The sequence below is a fragment of the Sorex araneus genome, chromosome 7, assembly GCF_027595985.1.
Source record: "Sorex araneus isolate mSorAra2 chromosome 7, mSorAra2.pri, whole genome shotgun sequence".
NCBI classification, from domain to species: Eukaryota; Metazoa; Chordata; class Mammalia; order Eulipotyphla; family Soricidae; genus Sorex; species Sorex araneus.
This window is the reverse complement of record NC_073308.1, coordinates 36,365,566-36,382,086: the sequence shown is the minus strand read 5'-3', so window position 1 is coordinate 36,382,086 and position 16,521 is coordinate 36,365,566. Positions and strand designations below refer to the sequence as shown.

Sequence of the window (16,521 nt, the reverse complement as noted above, 5' to 3'; positions counted from 1 at the left end):
TGATGAAGACAGCATGGCTCAGGGAAAAGTAAACAAAACTATGATCAATGTAAAACAATCAATGAGCCCAGAGCAATTGTGGAGCTGGTAGAGCATTTGCTTTGCACACGACTGACACGGAGTAGAGTCCCGGCATCCCATGTGGTCCCCTAGACACTATCAGGAGTGACCCCTGAGTGCAGAGTCAGGAGGAAGCCCTGAGAACTGCTGAGTGGCCCTAAAACCAATAAACAAATAAACAATGAGATCATTTATATAGGTTTAATTCTATACCTTTATTTAAAAAATTTTTATCTTTTTTTTTATTTTTTACTTGTTTCTTTCTTTCTTTTTGGATCACACCTGGCAATGCTCAGGGCTTACTCCTATCTCTGAACTCAGGAATTACTCCTGTCTTGCTCGGGGGGACATATGAGATGCTGGGGATTGAACGCAGGTCGGCCGTGTGCAAGGCAAACACCCTACCCCCTGTACTATCATTCCAGCCCTTATTCTATAACTTTAAATCTAGTGTTATTTTTTATTAAAGTTTAATGCATATCAGTATTTTTATTTCTACTTAAAAATTAAAGTGAAAAAAGACACTTTTGTCATTTTAAATTATATTCTTTTATGTTTCTTTTACAAATATATTTCCTTGTTCGTACATGTACTACATGTAATACCCTCTTAGATTTAATAGTTTTAACAGGACCAAAACACTGTCATATACCATTTTCTGCCTGTGAAAAAACTTGTAGAGGTGACCTATTTAAATCTACATTAAGAAGGACATTTTCATAAATTAGTGGTTTATGAAAAAAGTTTCAGCAAATATGAAGAGAAAATTCTGTTCATTCATAGTATGAGGAAAAAGATAAACTTTCTTCCACAAAAAGTGGGTTTAGAGACCAGTTCTGATATTGCTCCTCAAGGTTAAATAGGATTCAAGTCTGAAATCATCACCCCCTTGCCTAGGGTATTGGGGTGAGAGCCCAATGATTTCAACGTATTCCTCTTCTGATCCACTTAGTATCCCCAAGTAATTTTTAAATTAGAAGGCAGATTACTGGCAAGAAGATCATCAAATTTAGATCTGTCCTGAATAGGGACATTGTAGAAATCCAGAACATTTTTGACCCTGCACATCTGGTGAAGTCTAGAATTAGGTACTGCATGGCCCAAGTCATCAGCTAACCGTTTCAGGAAATTAAACTTTAGATGATCATCTTCCAGAGAGATGTCTTGCCAGCTGCTCGAAACAGATGAGCCAAAAACCTCTTTGGCACAGGATTGCAAATGGTTCTGGAGATCATCAGGTAGAATATACGTTCGGCTTCGTAATGGTGGGCACACAAGGCTGGATTCTTCCTTCACTTCTTCTACTGTCTCAACTACCACTGGCTTTTCTTCTTTTCTGGACCCAGACCAAAGAGGTCTGCGTGGTGTCTAAGAGGCTGCCCAAGTGAGGCTCCTTGTCATAACGCCGGATACCGAGAGCGCCGCCATTGCTAAGGAACCTCTAGTATTATTTTTGTAATTAAAGTTCACAAAAGCATTTTTCTTTTTTCTTTTCATTGTTTATTTAAATATTCTGGGGTTGACTTTTTTAAATGTCATTTTATTCCAACCGAACTTCTAAACTTCAAGAGAGAAAACTTCTGATGGATCCTGATTTGGATTCATAGCTAATATAGCATCAAGATGATTTTTTTAAAGACTAGTTCATAGATTATAATATGTATTGATTAACCCCATCTACCAAACTAAGCTAACAATAGTTAAATAATATAAAACATGGCTTAATGGGACCAGAGTAATAGTACAGGATATAGGACATTTGCCTTGCACTGGGGCCAACCCAGGGTTGATGGACAGCATCCCATATAATCCCCAGAGCCTCACTAAGAGTAATCCCTCAGTGCAGAACCCTGAGCATTGCCAAGTCTGGCTATAAAAGGAAGGAAGGAAGGAAGGAAGGAAGGAAGGAAGGAAGGAAGGAAGGAAGGAAGGAAGGAAGGAAGGAAGGAAGGAAGGAAGGAAGGAAGGAAGGAAGGAAGGAAGGAAGGAAGGAAGGAAGGAAGGAAGGAAGGAAGGAAGGAAGGAAGGAAGGAAGGAAGGAAGGAAGGAAGGAAGGAGGGAGGGAGGGAGGAAAGAAAAGGGAGGGAAGGGGACAGAAAAGTGACTTATTAAGGTTTTTTTGCCTTTTATGGTCAAATTTTTTTGTGGGAGTCGTGGGGCCACACCCAGAGATACTCAGAGGTTACTACTGGCTGTGTGCAAGGATCTTTTCAAGACATAGTCACAAACTTTCTATTTTAATCAATTGAGAGAAAACTGTAACCAAACTAGTTGATACAGTTGTTCTATGTGAGGGCAGGATTAACGCCACAACAGGCTGCAGCTAACTTGAGTCTCAGCGAGGCCTCAGTTTCTGTTTCCCCAAGGCAGGACTTGCAGCTTCCAGTAAACTCCTAATTGAGTAATTCACCTAGAAAAGAAACTGGGCAGTTGGGTCTGGCCAGTCTTGAGGGGTCACCACCCTTCTTGGGGATAAAAAATAACCCAAACTGTTCTGGGTACCTGCTGTCTAATAGCTGATCACGGGTGCAAGAGGGCCAGTCTAGGAGCCCTCTGAACGCTGAGCCCTGTATGAACTGCTTCTGACCTGTAGTCGGGGCCCTTGTCAGGACTCCACTGCGGTGGATGGGACCTGGGCCCTTGCTCGGGCCAGCGCTGGCTCGGGCTAGTGATAAAGTCCCTTTGCTTTTGCATTATCGTGTGTGGACTCGTCTCTCCGCAATTTGGGGATCCAAAACTTGGGCACGACACTATGTCTAGGGGGAATTAATACTTAGTATCTCACCTCACCACCCATCTTCCCAGGCTCACCTTGGGCCCCCCCTGCAAGAGAATAAATCCGCTGGGGGAAAAAATCCAGGTATTCGGGAACCAGTGACTGAAAACGCCAGGCCTCATGGGGTCGGGACTGGGCCTTCCCCTCCTACCTCCCCGCCCTTCAGGGGTCCTGGCTGCCATACCCAGGAAATGCCTCCAGGTGCCATTTAAGCACATTAATGACAATGATCCAGAGACTCACAAGTGAGTCTTGTAACTGAGCAGCTCGCTTCAGAAATGCCTCCAGACCCCAATTATTTAAATTTTCTAGAATCCCAGGAGGGCGCAATCACAAAGCAGCCGCACAATATCTCATACAATTTTTTTGGGTTTTTTTTTTTTTTGCTTTATTTGTTGAGTTACTGTGAGAGAGACCCTTATAGACATTTTATACTATTCGTAACAAGCAATACAAAATGAATTACCTAGCATCTGCCTGTGGGCAGGCTTCAGGGGTGGTGGGAAACTTCGAAATAATGGTGTTGGTAAGGTGTGATGGTGGTGGGATTGGAGTGGAAATATTGAATGTAATCAATCATTGTGAACAACTCTATGAAGATAAATTTGTTTTTAAATACTTAGTATCTATATAAGTTATATTTTTAAGTTCCAGAAGAATCTATTCTCTCCAGAATATAACTGGCTATTGACTATGCTAAAAATTCCATGTTTACCTGTGAGAAAGCCAGTATTGAGGACAAAGACTACACTTTACCTGCACAAGTGACACCCATGAAGTTCTTCATAGACATTTAAACAGCTCTTTAAATGTTTATTAGACATCTTTTTGTTTGTCTGTTTGTTTGTGGGGGTGCTTATTTTGGGTTTGGGGCCACACCTGGTGATGCTCAGAGGTTACCGAGCATCATGGCTCTGCACTCAGGAATTACTCCGGGCAGGGCTTGGAGGACCGTAGGCGGTGCCCCCCCCCCCCACTGTGCTATTGCTCTGGCCCCTAGGAAATGTCTCTTTAGTTTTCAGATCACACCTGGTGGTGCTTGGCACTGACTCCAGCGCTTGGGCGGTCCCTTCTGGTGAAGCTGGGGCCACCGTGGGGTGCAGAGGCGAGAGCCTGGGCTTCCTCGTGCGAGGCAGTGTGCATCTACTGAGCCATCACTGCAGCCTGGAAAGCGTCTGTTTGGAGGGCCAGGTGACGCCGTCAGAGCAGCAGGGAATGAGAGAGCAGCTGGTGGTCCTGGCAGGGACCCTCCCTGGGGAGTCGCCTCTTCTGAAAGCGCCAGGGGCATGACCTGGACAGAGAAGGGCGGGCAGACAGGAGCGTCTGCAGATGGCCGCTGGTGTCCCCGCACGTCAGGTGAGGGAGCACCGGCCGTCTATGCTCCAGGCTCCCGTCCCAATCGCACTGGCTCTGCCAAGCACCTGGGGAGAGAGAGACCGGGGCCCCTCTCTGGGACACGGCACGGATGTCCTCCAAGGCGGTCCAGGGGCCCTGCGGTCCTCGACCAGCGCCACAGGGCACTGCTCATTCTGGAAGCCCGGGATTTCTGCAGGGCCGTTCCTTGGCCCCCAGCCCTCACGTCGTACTCCTGCTTCCTGTGTCTCACTGGCTCCAAGTGGTGTCAGACCCCAGAGCTTCACAGTCAGTGACAGGCAAGCGGGGACCATCACCAGACCCCTGAGGAGGACAGCGCCACAGCTCTGGAAGGCTGGCACGCGTGGGGGCAGGGACCGAGCACGGCTGGGGGGGCTCCCTCCTGCGGGGTGGCCGGCCACTTTCTTACAGAGCACAGGGGAGGAGTAACCGAGCTGGGGGAGCTGAGGACAGGGCTCACTCGAGACCCTGGTTAACAGCGACAGTGGGAATCCAGGGGCATTGCCCAACATCCTGCCCCGTTGTGAAACCGTCTGTGTGGGTGCTGCTTGTGGTGCCTCCTGAGAGTTAGAGGAAGTGGACCTCGGGGGTCCAGACCCAGGAGGAAGGCCTGCTGACTCGCTGGCATCCCTGGGGCGTTCAAGGAGGCTGCGGCTGCCAGGGAGAGAGCAGCTGGGGCTGTGCAGGAGAGGGCAGGGAGGGACCCTCCGGCCACCCCACCTGAGCTCCATCCTTCCGCTCCTGCCTGTACTGGGGTCCACAGCCTGCAGAGGAGCGGCCTGTCCCGGGTCTGTGGCCAGAGGGACTGGACAGTCCCCCCGGAGTTCATTGTTCTGCAAGTTCATTGTTCTGAAACTAGGAGAGATGAACGGCCACAGGGGACTTGGGCGGGCGTGCACAACTCCACTGGGGGCCCAGCACTCTTCAAGTGACCCCCCATGGAGGGGACCAGAGAGCAGTGCTCACTCCTGGGGTTCCAATTGTGGGTCCTGGCCATAAGGGGCCTTCCCCACCAATACGTCCTGACAGATCCCCCTGGGTCAGCAAGACTTTCATTTGTGGGGGTGGGGGACAGAGGCATTGTACATGGCCATCGGGGTTCAATCCCCAGCACCCCCTGTGGTCCTCTGAGCACCGCCAGGCGTGGGCCCCCCAAACCAGAAGCAAAGCAAATTAAGAGTTTCATTGTTATTGAAACATTGTTATTGCTGGAGCAATAGCACAGCGGGTAGGGTGTTTGCCTTGCCTCTGGCCTACCAGGGTTCGATTTTTCCCTCCCTCTCGGAGAGCCCGGCAAGCTACCGAGAGCATCCCGCCCACACGGCAGAGCCTGGCAAGCTTCCTATGGCATATTCCATATGCCAGAAATAGTAACAACAAGTCTCACAATGGAGACGTTACTGGTGCCCGCTTGAGCAAATCGATGAGCAATGGGATGACAGTGATACTTAGTGACAGTGATTGTTATTGTTAGATTGCAGTTGAGGTTGCGATGATGTGGATGGTGATGCTTTAAGTGGAGTTACTGTTCCTTCGCCAGCAAGGTGCCAGCGGCCCTCACCACTGTCCCTGTGTCCCTCTACGTCCACCCCACCCCTCCCCCACTGCTCTGCGACTCAGTGCCACAAAGCTCAAGGGATTGTTATCAACAGATGCCACATGTGGGTGCCATCCCCCTGTATTTTTCCTTGTCCCTCTCGTTTTGTTCTCACATGACGCCCTCTAGGCCCACCCATGTCATAGCAAAGGGCCCGATTTCACCTTGTCTCACAGCTGCACCTTGTCTGTGAGCCACGACTCCGACCTCCTCCCCCGCTGAGGGACATTTGGCTGGTTCTGGCCGTAGTCACTGCCCACAGCTCTGCAGACAAGTGTGACACGGCTGCCTTTCAGAACACTGTCCTTTCACCCACACTCTTGCCACTAGCCCCTGTGTGGGCCGTTCCCACGGACGTGAGCTATTGTCTCACTGTCACTGTGGTTTGCATTTCCCTGTCGAGGACAATGAGCACTTTCTGGGAAGCCTGGAAACCAGCGGTGAGTCCTCCTCCAAGAACTGTCTCTTTGCATTTTTTTCTGTTGCTGGCTTTTTTTTTTTTTAATTGAATCACCGTGAGATGCATGACCGTGTATCTCATGTATCACCGGGACAAAGTTGCTCATGATTGGGTTTCAGTCATATAATGTTCTAACACCTGTCCCTTCACCAGTGCACATTCCCCACCACTAATGTCCCAGTTTCCCTCCTGCCTGTGTGGCAGACCTGTTCTCTCTCCCTCCTCTCTCTCTCTCTCTCTCTCTCTCTCTCTCTCTCTCTCTCTCTCTCTCTCTCTCTCTCTCCTCCTTCTCTCCTCTTGGCCATTATGGTTTGCAATACAGATACTAGGGGGAAACGTATGTCCCTGTACCTCCTTTCAGCACTCAGTTCTTGTCCAGAGTGATCGTTTCCAATGTCATTGTCACACTGGTCCCTTCTCTACCCTAACCACCCCTGGCGCCCTGCATGTTTGCATTGCTCATGGGGCAGTTGGTTTCCTTGTCGAGTGTTGTCTCACCCACTCTGACCGGCCTTCCGAGGAGGAAGCAGAGAACCTGTTGAGCAGCTGGGAATTCCCTGCTTCCTGATCTTTCCTGGAGAATCGGCAGGTCTTGCTAAGGCTCTGCCCTTGGCTCTCAGAGAGAGCAATCTGGAAGAGGAAATCCTTTTCTCCTTCATAAGCATGATAATTGGGTGCTCACAGTTTGGTGACATGTGCCTCCTTTAAATCTCGTTATGCACTTGGCTATGACAGCACAGAGGGTAGGGCGTTTGCCTTGAATCGACCTGGGTTCAAGTCCTCCACCCCTCTTGGAGAGCCTGGCAGGCTACCGAGAGTATCCCGCCCGCATGGCAGAGCCTGGCAAGCTCTCCGTGGCATATTCGATGTGCCAAAAACAGTAACAACAAGTCTCACCATGGAGACGTTACTGGTGCCCACTCAAGCAAATCGATGAGCAACAGGATGACAGTAATAAGCACTTGGCACATTACCCATCTGATATGAAAACAACAACAACAACAACAACCGGGAAGAGGGCGAGTGACGGCTGAGAGGAGGGCTGCTGGCGTGAGGCGGGAACAGCAGCCCCTTTGGGGGGGGCGCTGCTGTAGCAGTGGCCCCCCCACACCTGGCCGGGGCCTGGAGGAAGGTGGAAGCTGCCAGAGGTGCTGGGAAACCACTGGCAAGAGAAGTGGGGGCTGTAGGAAGCCAAGGAGGGGGCGTGTGTGGAAAGAGGCCAAGTCACCCAGCCCGGAAGCCCCCAGCTCGGCGCCGGCTGCCAAGGGCCATCTAAGGTTCTGGCCCAACTTTTCAAAACTCTCCCTCATTTCCCAATTCGACACTCCTCCCTGACACGCCCCAGCCGGCTGGTTCCTTCATTGGCACACAGTTCCCGCAAACAGGCGGGCACGTGGGGCCGGAGGATAAAGACGGCCGGCTGCAGAGGGCCCGGGGCACCAGGCGCAGAGAGGACAGGCCGGGATGGCTCCGACGACGGTGCTCACAGGTCATGGGCTGGCCACGGGGGAGGCCAGGCTGGGGGCTGGACAGTTCCCAGAGCTGTTGTGTAGCTGTTGCCCAGGCCCCCTACCTGCCAGGGGGCTGTAGAGGGGCAGGGAAGAAGCACCAGGAAGGGAAGGAGCAACCAGTGGTCGCCTGGGTTTGCCTGGAGGGGTGGGGAGGAAGGGGGACCCTCGAGACCTCACCCTGACTTTCCCCTCAGGCTTCGCCGTTCTGGTGCTGCTGCAGAGCTGTGAGTAACCCTGGAGTCAGTAGAAGCAGGAGGTGGGGTCGGGGGAGGTGGGAGGGGGGCAGGAGGCGGGGCCTGGGCTCCCCTCTCCACTTTCTCCCTTATGCAGTTTGCATGTTTGCGTGTTGGCGTGTCTTGGCTCCCTGCCTTCCTGTCCGCACGTTTTAAACGGGAGAAAATGCAGGTCCCGCCGTGCTGTAGGGCTTCAGCTAGCGGGCGCACCCCGCAGGGCCCCGGGGCGGGATGGAGAGCCCTGAACAGGCGGGAAAGAGTCTCCGGGCAGCCCCAAGCGGCAAGAGAGGCTGCGGCTGGGCGGGAGGAGGGAGAGGGGCACAGAGCCCCAGGGCGGGCAGTTTAGGTGAACTCGGGACAGGCTGCAGATGTGGGGCTCTCCCGGCAGAAGGGTGGGCCTGAGCCTCTGAGGCAGGCACGCCCACATCAGGTGTCCCCACACCCTCCCGTCTACTCACCCCAGCTGCCTCTGACAGGTACTTCCTCTCCTAAGCCACTGCCTCCAGGAAGTCCTCTTTACTTGTACCGAGTCCCATTCACCTGCTCCTCCCCACCCCGTGCAGGGGCCTGTTCTTGGTCTGCCCGCTGGGTCTGGTCATCTCCCGGACCCCTCCCTTCCCTTCCCTCGAAGCGCCATGGGATTGATTTGGATTTTTTAATGCTCGAGCTCGAACCCTGGACTTCAGACATGCAGAGCATGCAAGCCAGCCACTGAGCCACGAGCCTCGAGGCGAGGCGGGGCTGCGTGTTGGTGGCTCGGCCACTCCTTTTCTGCTCGGTGCTCACTCGCCGTGTGGCACCTGCCATGTGGGTCCCAGCAAGTTGCTGGGCCGTCCCCGGCACACAGGGCAGCACCGGGATCCGACTCATGGCCTCCCTCTTGCCGGGCGGGACAAGAGCCACTGACCGTCTGCCCCCCGGCCCAGCCTCTCCTGTCCCTGCCCCTGCCTCCTGCCCACCCCACGCCCCCACCCGGGCCCCAGCACTGGGCTCAGGGTCCCCCCAGGGCTGCCCCCCCCAACCCAGCCCTGACTTCCCTCTCAGGCTCCGCGTACAAGCTGGCCTGCTACTACACCAACTGGTCCCAGTACCGGCCCGGAGAGGGGAGCTGCCTCCCGGACGCCATCGACCCCTCGCTCTGCACCCACCTCATCTACAGCTTCGCCAACATCAGCAACAATGAGATCGACATCTGGGAGTGGAATGACGAGACGCTCTATGAGTCTCTGAACCGGCTCAAGGCCAGGTGAGGGTGGGAGGAGGGGGTGGGGGGGTCTGGGGGGGTCCCCACTCCGGACAGAATCTCAGGGTCTGAGCTGGACATGAGGAGTCGGGGAAAGCCAGTGCAGGGCAGTATCACCATAAAAGGCCTGGCTGAGCTCCTGGGGAAGGGGGCACCCACCGTGCCCACCAAGGGACCCTTCCAGGGAGCAGGAGGACGCCCCTGGCTCCTGCCACTCCCCCCAGAGGAGCCCAGAGCTGCCGCAGGGCCCACGGTGCCTTAGAATTGAGGCTCTCTGCTAAAAGGAGAGAGAAAAAGGCTGGGGGTGGGGGGCTGGAGTGATAGCACAGCAGGTGGGGTGTTTGCCTTGCAGTTCGATTCCCAGCATCCCATGTGGTCCCCCGAGCACCGCCAGGAGTAATTCCTGAGTGCATGAGCCAGGAGTAGCCCTTGTGCATCTCTGGGTGTGACCCAAAAACCAAAAAAAAAAAAAAAAAGGCTGGGGGCAGGGAGAAGGGAATTAGAGGGGGAAGGAGAGAGGGAGGGGGAAGAGAGAGAAAGTGTCTGCCACAGAGGCAGGCTGGGACGGCAGGAGGGAAACTGGGGGGACATTGTGTGACTGGAATCCAACCATGAACAACTGTGTACCTGTGTATCTCACAGTGCTCTAATAAAAAGGAGGGAGTGGGGAGTCTGCAATCTAAACTTCAGTAAAGTGAACATTGGCCATTGCTATAGTTTTATTGTTGAAAATATTGTTATACCTAAGATTTTAAAAATTGTTATACCTGATATAAAAAATAATTTGACGGTTTTTAAAATAAAAAGAATTGAAGGTCTCTGGTTACAAGTTGGGCTTCGGGGCCCAAGTCCAGCCCCCGCTCCTCTGCAAGCCGGGCTGGTCACAGCTGCCTGGACAGAGGCCTCAGTGTCCAGCGGCACAGCTCCACTCCAGCCTGGCTGTCCTGTCCCCTGCACCCCACAGGAACCCCAACCTGAAGACGCTCCTGTCTGTTGGCGGATGGGCCTTTCGTCATCAAAGGTAGACCCTCCTCCTGGGGGTGGGGGCTTCTGGGGTGCTGGGACGAGCGTGAGGAAGCGCAGGCCTCCCTGCCCGCTGTATGGGGGGCTCAGGGCCTGCTCCTGTACCACTGGGACCCCGAGTCACCGGCCAGAGGGACCTGCCCCGCCCCTCTCTGCCCCAAAAGCAGAGCAGGCTGCTGGGGCTGGGCGAGAGTCTGCAGGGATGGCGCTTGCCTCGCTCCTAGGTGGGGTCCCATCCCAGGCACCCCACACGGTCCCTGAGCAAGGCCGGGGCGACCCCTGAGCGCAGAGCCGGGAGTAAGTCCTGGTGTTGCCCAAAGCAAAACAAAACAGCCCCAGGTCCTTGCTCCAGAGCCTGGAGGACTGTGGGGAGAAGGAGCAAGTGGGGCGTGCAGAGGCCCCGGGGCCCAGCCGGGAGGGGCGAGGTGAGAGCAGCGGCAGGAAGGGGAGGGCCTGGCCGAGAGGGGTCCCACTCACCGGGCCAGGGCATGCGGCACCTCCCTGGCTGCGGCTGGCGGCCCCGGTGGCTGGAGCTGGGCTCCGGGGCCCCGTCACAGGCGAGCAGACCCGGGTGTGGTGCGTCCAGGTGCCGCCGTGGCCAGTGTGTGACGGGCAGCAGGGAGGCAGACCCCCTGGTTCCACACACGTGCATCCCCCAGCACCCTGACTGCAGGCCGTGTGGGTCCAGGCCACTCTCCAGGGGGTTCACAGCTACACACACACAGTATCCACAGTCCTAGGGGGATTCTGTGTGTGGGAGTGTGCTGTTAGTGTGTAGGACACTGCGTGCTTGCATGTGTGTGTGAGAGTGTGTGTGTGTGTGTGGAGCATGTTCTGTGCATTACTGTGTGTCGTATGTGGGTGTGTAGGTGTGTGGAGAGTCTTGCAGTAGTGTTTGCTGTCGGTGCGTATGGAGTGCGCTTATATGTGGGAGTGTGTTTTGTGTGCGCATGTGGAATATGTGAGAGTGTGGGGTGTGTATGTGTATGGAGTGTGTGTATGTGGAAATGTGTGTTGTATATGTCTGTGTATGTGTTGAAATGTGTGTATGTGGAAATGTGTATTATGTATATGTGTGGAGTGTGAATATGATGTGTGTGTGTGTTTGTGTGGGTATATGGATGCAAGAGTGTATGTTGTGTGTTAAATATTGTGGAGTGTGTGTATGTGGGAACGTATGTTGTGTTTGTATGTCTGTTGTATATTGTAGAGTGTGTGTATATGTGGCAGGGAGTAGTGTGTGTATGTGTGGGTATGTAAGTTGTATATGTGTGTGGAATATGTGTATGCGAGAGTGCATGTTGTGTGTGTTGTATACTGTGGAGTGTGTGTATGTGGGAATGGGTGTTGTGTTTGTATGTGTGTGTTGTGTATTGCAGAGTGTGTGTCTATGGTGGTTATTGCGTCTGTGTGTGGTGTGGGGGTGTGCATGTGTGGGAGTGTGTGCTGTGTGTTGAGCATGTGTGTTGGAACGCGTATGGGGAGTGCCGGGGATCGAACCCAGAGCCTCAGGCTGCAGGCCCGCCCCCGGCCCAGGTTCTACCAAGTCGCGTCCAACCCCGAGAGCCGCCGGGCCTTCATCAGCTCCGTGCCGCCCTTCCTGCGCGCCCACGGCTTCGACGGGCTGGAGATCTCCTGGGTGCATCCCCAGCGGAGGGACAAGCAGCCTCTCGCCACCCTCGTCAAGGTGCGGGGCCGGGCAGGGCGGGGCGGGTGGGCACTAGGCAGGGGCCCCTGGGCGCCCTCTTGGTGGGCGCCACCACCACGGGGAGGTTCCCGGCCGACGCGCCCGGCACGTGCTCTCGGGGGCAGGGCACGGCCGCCCCCTGCTCCAGGCAGAGGACACTCTGGGCCGCCGCCACGGCCAGGGTGGACGCGTGGAGGCGGCGACTTCCCACCCCAGCTCTCAAGGCGCACGAAGGAGACTCCCCTGGTGTCTTTTCGAGGCGGCCCGGTGGGAGGCCCCCAAAGACGGTCACACTGTCCTGCCCGGGTCAGGGGTCACGGCAGCTGGGGAGACTGGCGGGCCCCAGGCTTGCCCCCAACTCCCCGCCCGCGCCTGCCTCTCCCCGCCCAGGAGATGAAGGAGGAGTTCTCCCGGGAAGCGGGGCCAGAGCCCGGCCGGCAGCCACTCCTGCTGAGTGCCGCGCTGTCCGCGGGCAGGGTGGCCATCGACACCGGCTACGATGTGGCCCAGATGGCCCAGTGAGTATCCCACCTGCTGCACTGCCCCTCTCTGTCCTTCCCAAACCCCACGTGCCTCAGTTTCCCCATCTGCCAAAGGGGAGTAGGGAGCCCACGGAGCGTCATCCCTGCGTCTGTGGGACAGGAGCTGGGAAGGCGACTCCGTCAGCGGCCAGCAGTCTCCTGAGTCCAGCGGGAGGGTCTCAGGCGGGGCCGTCCTCCGGGACCCCACTCTCATTCCTGGGCGGCTGGGGACCCCCCTCTGTGACCCTCCTCAAGCCAGTCCCACCGTCAGCGGGAGCTGGCGTCCCAGAGGGCACCAGAGGGCACCCCGGCCTGGGACACAGCGGCTTCACAGCGGCTCTAGAACCTTCTGCAGGACCCTAGGGAGGTACAGCCAGTGCCACGCACCTGAAGGCTGACGGGTCCTCGTGCCCACGGGGCCCCACCTGCCGCCCCGATCCTGCTCTTTGCCCGCTAGACTCAGCACCGCTGACCCCAGATGCATGTGGGGCAGGGGGCTGGCTTGGAGGCCAGTCCCCAGGCCCCTCCCTCCCCTGAACTGCCCTGGCCACAGGGTTCCACCGAGTGTGAGCCCGTGGCTTCCTAAGCCCACCCCACCCCCTCGCCCCGCCATACCCTGTCTTCCCCAGATACCTGGACTTTATCAGCCTCCTCACCTACGACTTCCACGGGTCCTGGGAGTCGGTCACCGGCCACCACAGCCCCCTGTTCCGGGGCCAGAAGGACTCACGCTCCGACAGGTTCAGCAATGCCGTGAGTGTGGCCACGGGGGCTGGCCGCTGGGCATTGTCACCTGCTGCCCTAGGAACCCTGCAGGGGAGGCCCCATGGGACGGGGGGGGGGGGGGAGCAGGGTGAGACCCCACGAGGCTCAGCATGGGGAGGGCCCGTCCAGGATGACTCTGGCCTTCCCCTCCGCCCCAGCCTTAGACTGGCTCGGGGGCTCCCCATGCCCCACCTCCTCCCCCCTTGCAGGACTACTCTGTGAGCTACATGCTGAGGCGGGGGGCCCCGGCCCCCAAGCTGCTGATGGGCATCCCCACCTTCGGGAGGACCTTCACTCTCAGCTCTGCCGACACGGACGTGGGTGCCCCCGCTTCTGGGCCCGGAGAGCCCGGCCGGTTCACCAAAGAGCCAGGGATGCTGGCCTACTACGAGGTTCGAGCCAGCAGGCAGGGCGAGGCGGGGCGGGGAAGGCCCTCGGTGTCTGCAACCTTGGGGGGTGGAAAGCCAGCCGGGGTGGGGGTGGGGGGGTTGCTAGGGCGGCTCCTGCAGCACTGGGCAGGAGCATGGAGCTCCCAGGACCCCCACTGGCTTCCCTCCCGGCCTAGCCCACACCATGCCCTGGGCACGCTCTGGCTCAGCCTCTCCGTGGAATGGTCCTTCCCCACCGAAGAGGCCACAGGGGCCAAGGCAGGGGCGGGGGGTGGGGAGCACCATTTGCACCTGTCTCATGCACCGCACCACGGGCCCCAACGCATTGCACAGGGTCATTGCACGGGGGTCAGTGCCAAAGAACCAGGACTGCAGGACACTGGGGCGGGGGTATTGCTCCTTCTCAGCTGGGTGACCCCCACCCCCTGTCCTCTGCTCAGATCTGCGACTTCCTCCAAGGAGCCACGGTCCGCAGGCTTGACCAGCAGGTCCCTTATGCCACCAAGGGCAACCAGTGGGTGGGCTATGATGACCAGGAGAGCGTCCGGAAGAAGGTGTGTGCCCCTAGGAAGGCCGGCTCCCTGCTGGGTGGGCGAGGGGGCAGCAGGGAGGGTGACGCAGGGTGCGGGTAACCCCGGGAGGGAAGGGGGGCCGACACCCAGCCCTGCGTCCTGTCCCCCCCCCCACCCAGGTGCAGTACCTGAAGAACAAGCAGCTGGGGGGCGCTGCCGTGTGGGCGCTGGACCTGGACGACTTCGGGGGTCAGTTCTGTGGCCAGAGCGTGCGCTTCCCGCTCGTCGGTGCCATCAAGGACGCACTGGCTGCGCCTTAGCCCTCGGCCGCCGCTCGATGCCCGGCGAGACCCACATCCCTCCCTCCCAGGAGCCCGAGAAGGGGCAGTGGGGACGAGAAGGGGCAGTGGGGCCGGGAGAAGCTGGGGCCACGGGGGCAGAGACCAATGCCCACCCTGCAGTGGGGGACACACACCGGCCAATGGCCGCCACCGAGCTGCCACCCCCACCCCACCCCACCCCGGGTGGCTGAGCCACAGGACTGCTGCCGCTCTTTTCCAGCCCAATAAAGCGCTTCCTGCTTCAGCCAGACCCGGGCTCGGTGCTCCCTCCCTCCCGGCCCTGGTCCGGATCTCTCTCAGACTCAGGGGGCCTGGCCCTACAGAATGGAGCCCACCCTGGAGAGCCCCCGGGAGGCCAGCACGCATGGGTGGGCTCGGCCTGGGGCTGATGACTGTCAAACACACATGCCCTGCCCCTCGTCGCTCCCCCCCACTCCTGTGTCTCTACACCCCAGCCCGCACCACCCCAGTTAGCTTAGTTATGTATTTGTTTACTTATTGCTTTTTCTGGGTCACACCCGGCGATGCTCAGGGGTCACTCCTGGCCCTGCATGCAGCAACTACACCTGGCTCTGCTCAGGGACCCTGTGGGATGGATGCTGGGGATCGAACCCGGGCGGGCCGCGTGCAAGGCAAACGCCCTCCTCGCTGTGCTGTCTCTCCAGCCTCACCCCAATCAGTTCAGGGAGCTGCCGAGGACCAGGTTAGAAAGCCTGACCCTGAAGTCCCAGGAGAAGGGGACTCACTGGTGTCCCCGGGTCACCGTCGCGGGCCTGGGGACGTGACTCCAGCCTCGCCCCGTGTCCCAGTGCGCAGGACGTTCCCGCCCGGAGCCTCAGGGCCGCTCGCGCGCCCTTCTGGGGTCACGCTCAGCTCTCAGCCCAGGCTGGCAGGGACCCGGGCGGAGGGAGGGGGACGAGCCGGGCTCAGAACCCCAGAGCGCCGGGGGGAACCAAGACACTCCAGTGTGAAAGACGGGGACGCCCGGGGGCTCTGGATCCACATCTGTGACCTGCCGGTGTCACGGCGGGGGGTGGAGACGCTGGTCCGAGGTGTAGAGAGGAAATTGGCTGCACTGAGCCTGAGCTGGCGCCCGGCACATGCAATTGATCCCAAGGTCAGGGCCTGGCTAAGAGCAAAGTCAGAGCTGGGCCTGGGCTCAGGGTGCGGGGCGCATTCCACGCTGCCCGGCCCTGCTGCCGGGGCCGGCCTCCCGGCCCACCCTCTGCCCACCCCAGGGGGCAGCTGGAAGCCCTGAGGCTGGGGGCTGTGAGTGGAAGCCCCTCCTCCCTCCCGGCCACCCAGCCCCCGCCCTGGGCAGCGCTGCAGGGCTGACTCAGGGGCCCGGGGGTTAGTCACACTCAGTAATAGAGTCAGAGTCAGAGGGGCAGAGCCCGGCCTCCAGTAGTAGCAGTCTGAGTCACCTGGCACGGGCGCGGGCACCGGGCTGGCCCCCGGGGCCCTCCAGGGACAGGCCCCGGCCCCCAGCAGGAACACCGGAGCTCGCCAGCATTATGGGGGACCCCTGCACCACCGCAGTCACCCCACCCCCGTCCCGCCACCGCAGGGCCCCTGCCGTGATGCTCCGCTTCCCTTTCTGCTCTGGCCACTACCGGGGATGCCCGTGAGGAAGAGCCCGGCACGGCCAGGGACCCCTGTGGGTGGACCCGGATCGGGGTGGTCTGTGCGAGGGACAAAGCGTTCTCCGCCCGCGGGTGCGTCCCCCCTCTATAAGGGGCAGCTGCCCCACGCGCCCCGGAGTGATGATGGCCCCTTTCCTGTACGTCTCTCCGGGCCCCCGGGTAAGATTTTCCAGGGGTGCCCCCGCCCGGCCCCACAGCAGGCACCTCTTCACCTGGGTGGTGTTCGGCCTCACTTCCCGCAGGGTGACAGCTCAGAGACTCCCTGTGTCCCCGCAGAGAGCTTTTGGGGACCCTCATGCGAGGCACACGGGGGTCTTGGGCTTATTGAATCGTCACTGACCTTCAAAGTTTAGGGGACGGATGAACCAATGTCTAGAAATGTGCTT

General features: G+C 57.9%; 2 protein-coding genes and 1 pseudogene across 2 annotated transcripts; 2 read left to right on the top strand and 1 right to left on the bottom strand.

Annotated features, from left to right (window-relative positions):
- Positions 1 to 805: 805 nt before the first annotated feature.
- On the bottom strand, positions 806 to 1,488 carry LOC105943065 (39S ribosomal protein L50, mitochondrial). The gene is given in 1 exon segment (XM_012933116.2): positions 806 to 1,488. A coding segment is annotated over 1 exon segment (480 nt). The 3' UTR covers positions 806 to 1,008.
- A 5,421-nt stretch (positions 1,489 to 6,909) lies between these two features.
- On the top strand, positions 6,910 to 7,001 carry LOC129406692 (small nucleolar RNA U13; annotated as a pseudogene).
- Positions 7,002 to 7,040: 39 nt separating this feature from the next.
- Positions 7,041 to 14,652, top strand: CHI3L1 (chitinase 3 like 1). Its single transcript, XM_055144697.1, has 10 exons — positions 7,041 to 7,756; positions 7,973 to 8,002; positions 9,056 to 9,257; positions 10,219 to 10,275; positions 11,814 to 11,964; positions 12,355 to 12,482; positions 13,115 to 13,238; positions 13,460 to 13,642; positions 14,080 to 14,193; positions 14,331 to 14,652. Exons 1-10 carry the CDS (start codon positions 7,732 to 7,734, stop codon positions 14,469 to 14,471), a joined length of 1,155 nt encoding a protein of 384 aa, XP_055000672.1. The 5' UTR covers positions 7,041 to 7,731; the 3' UTR covers positions 14,472 to 14,652.
- Positions 14,653 to 16,521: the final 1,869 nt, after the last annotated feature.

Excerpts from the sequence above, each read along its gene's own strand:
- CHI3L1 (XM_055144697.1), top strand. The coding sequence starts at position 7,732 with ATGGCTCCGACGACGGTGCTCACAG. Across the intron at positions 9,258-10,218 it reads CTGAACCGGCTCAAGGCCAG|GAACCCCAACCTGAAGACGC; the intron begins GTGAGGGTGGGA and ends TGCACCCCACAG. Across the intron at positions 11,965-12,354 it reads CTCTCGCCACCCTCGTCAAG|GAGATGAAGGAGGAGTTCTC; the intron begins GTGCGGGGCCGG and ends CTCCCCGCCCAG.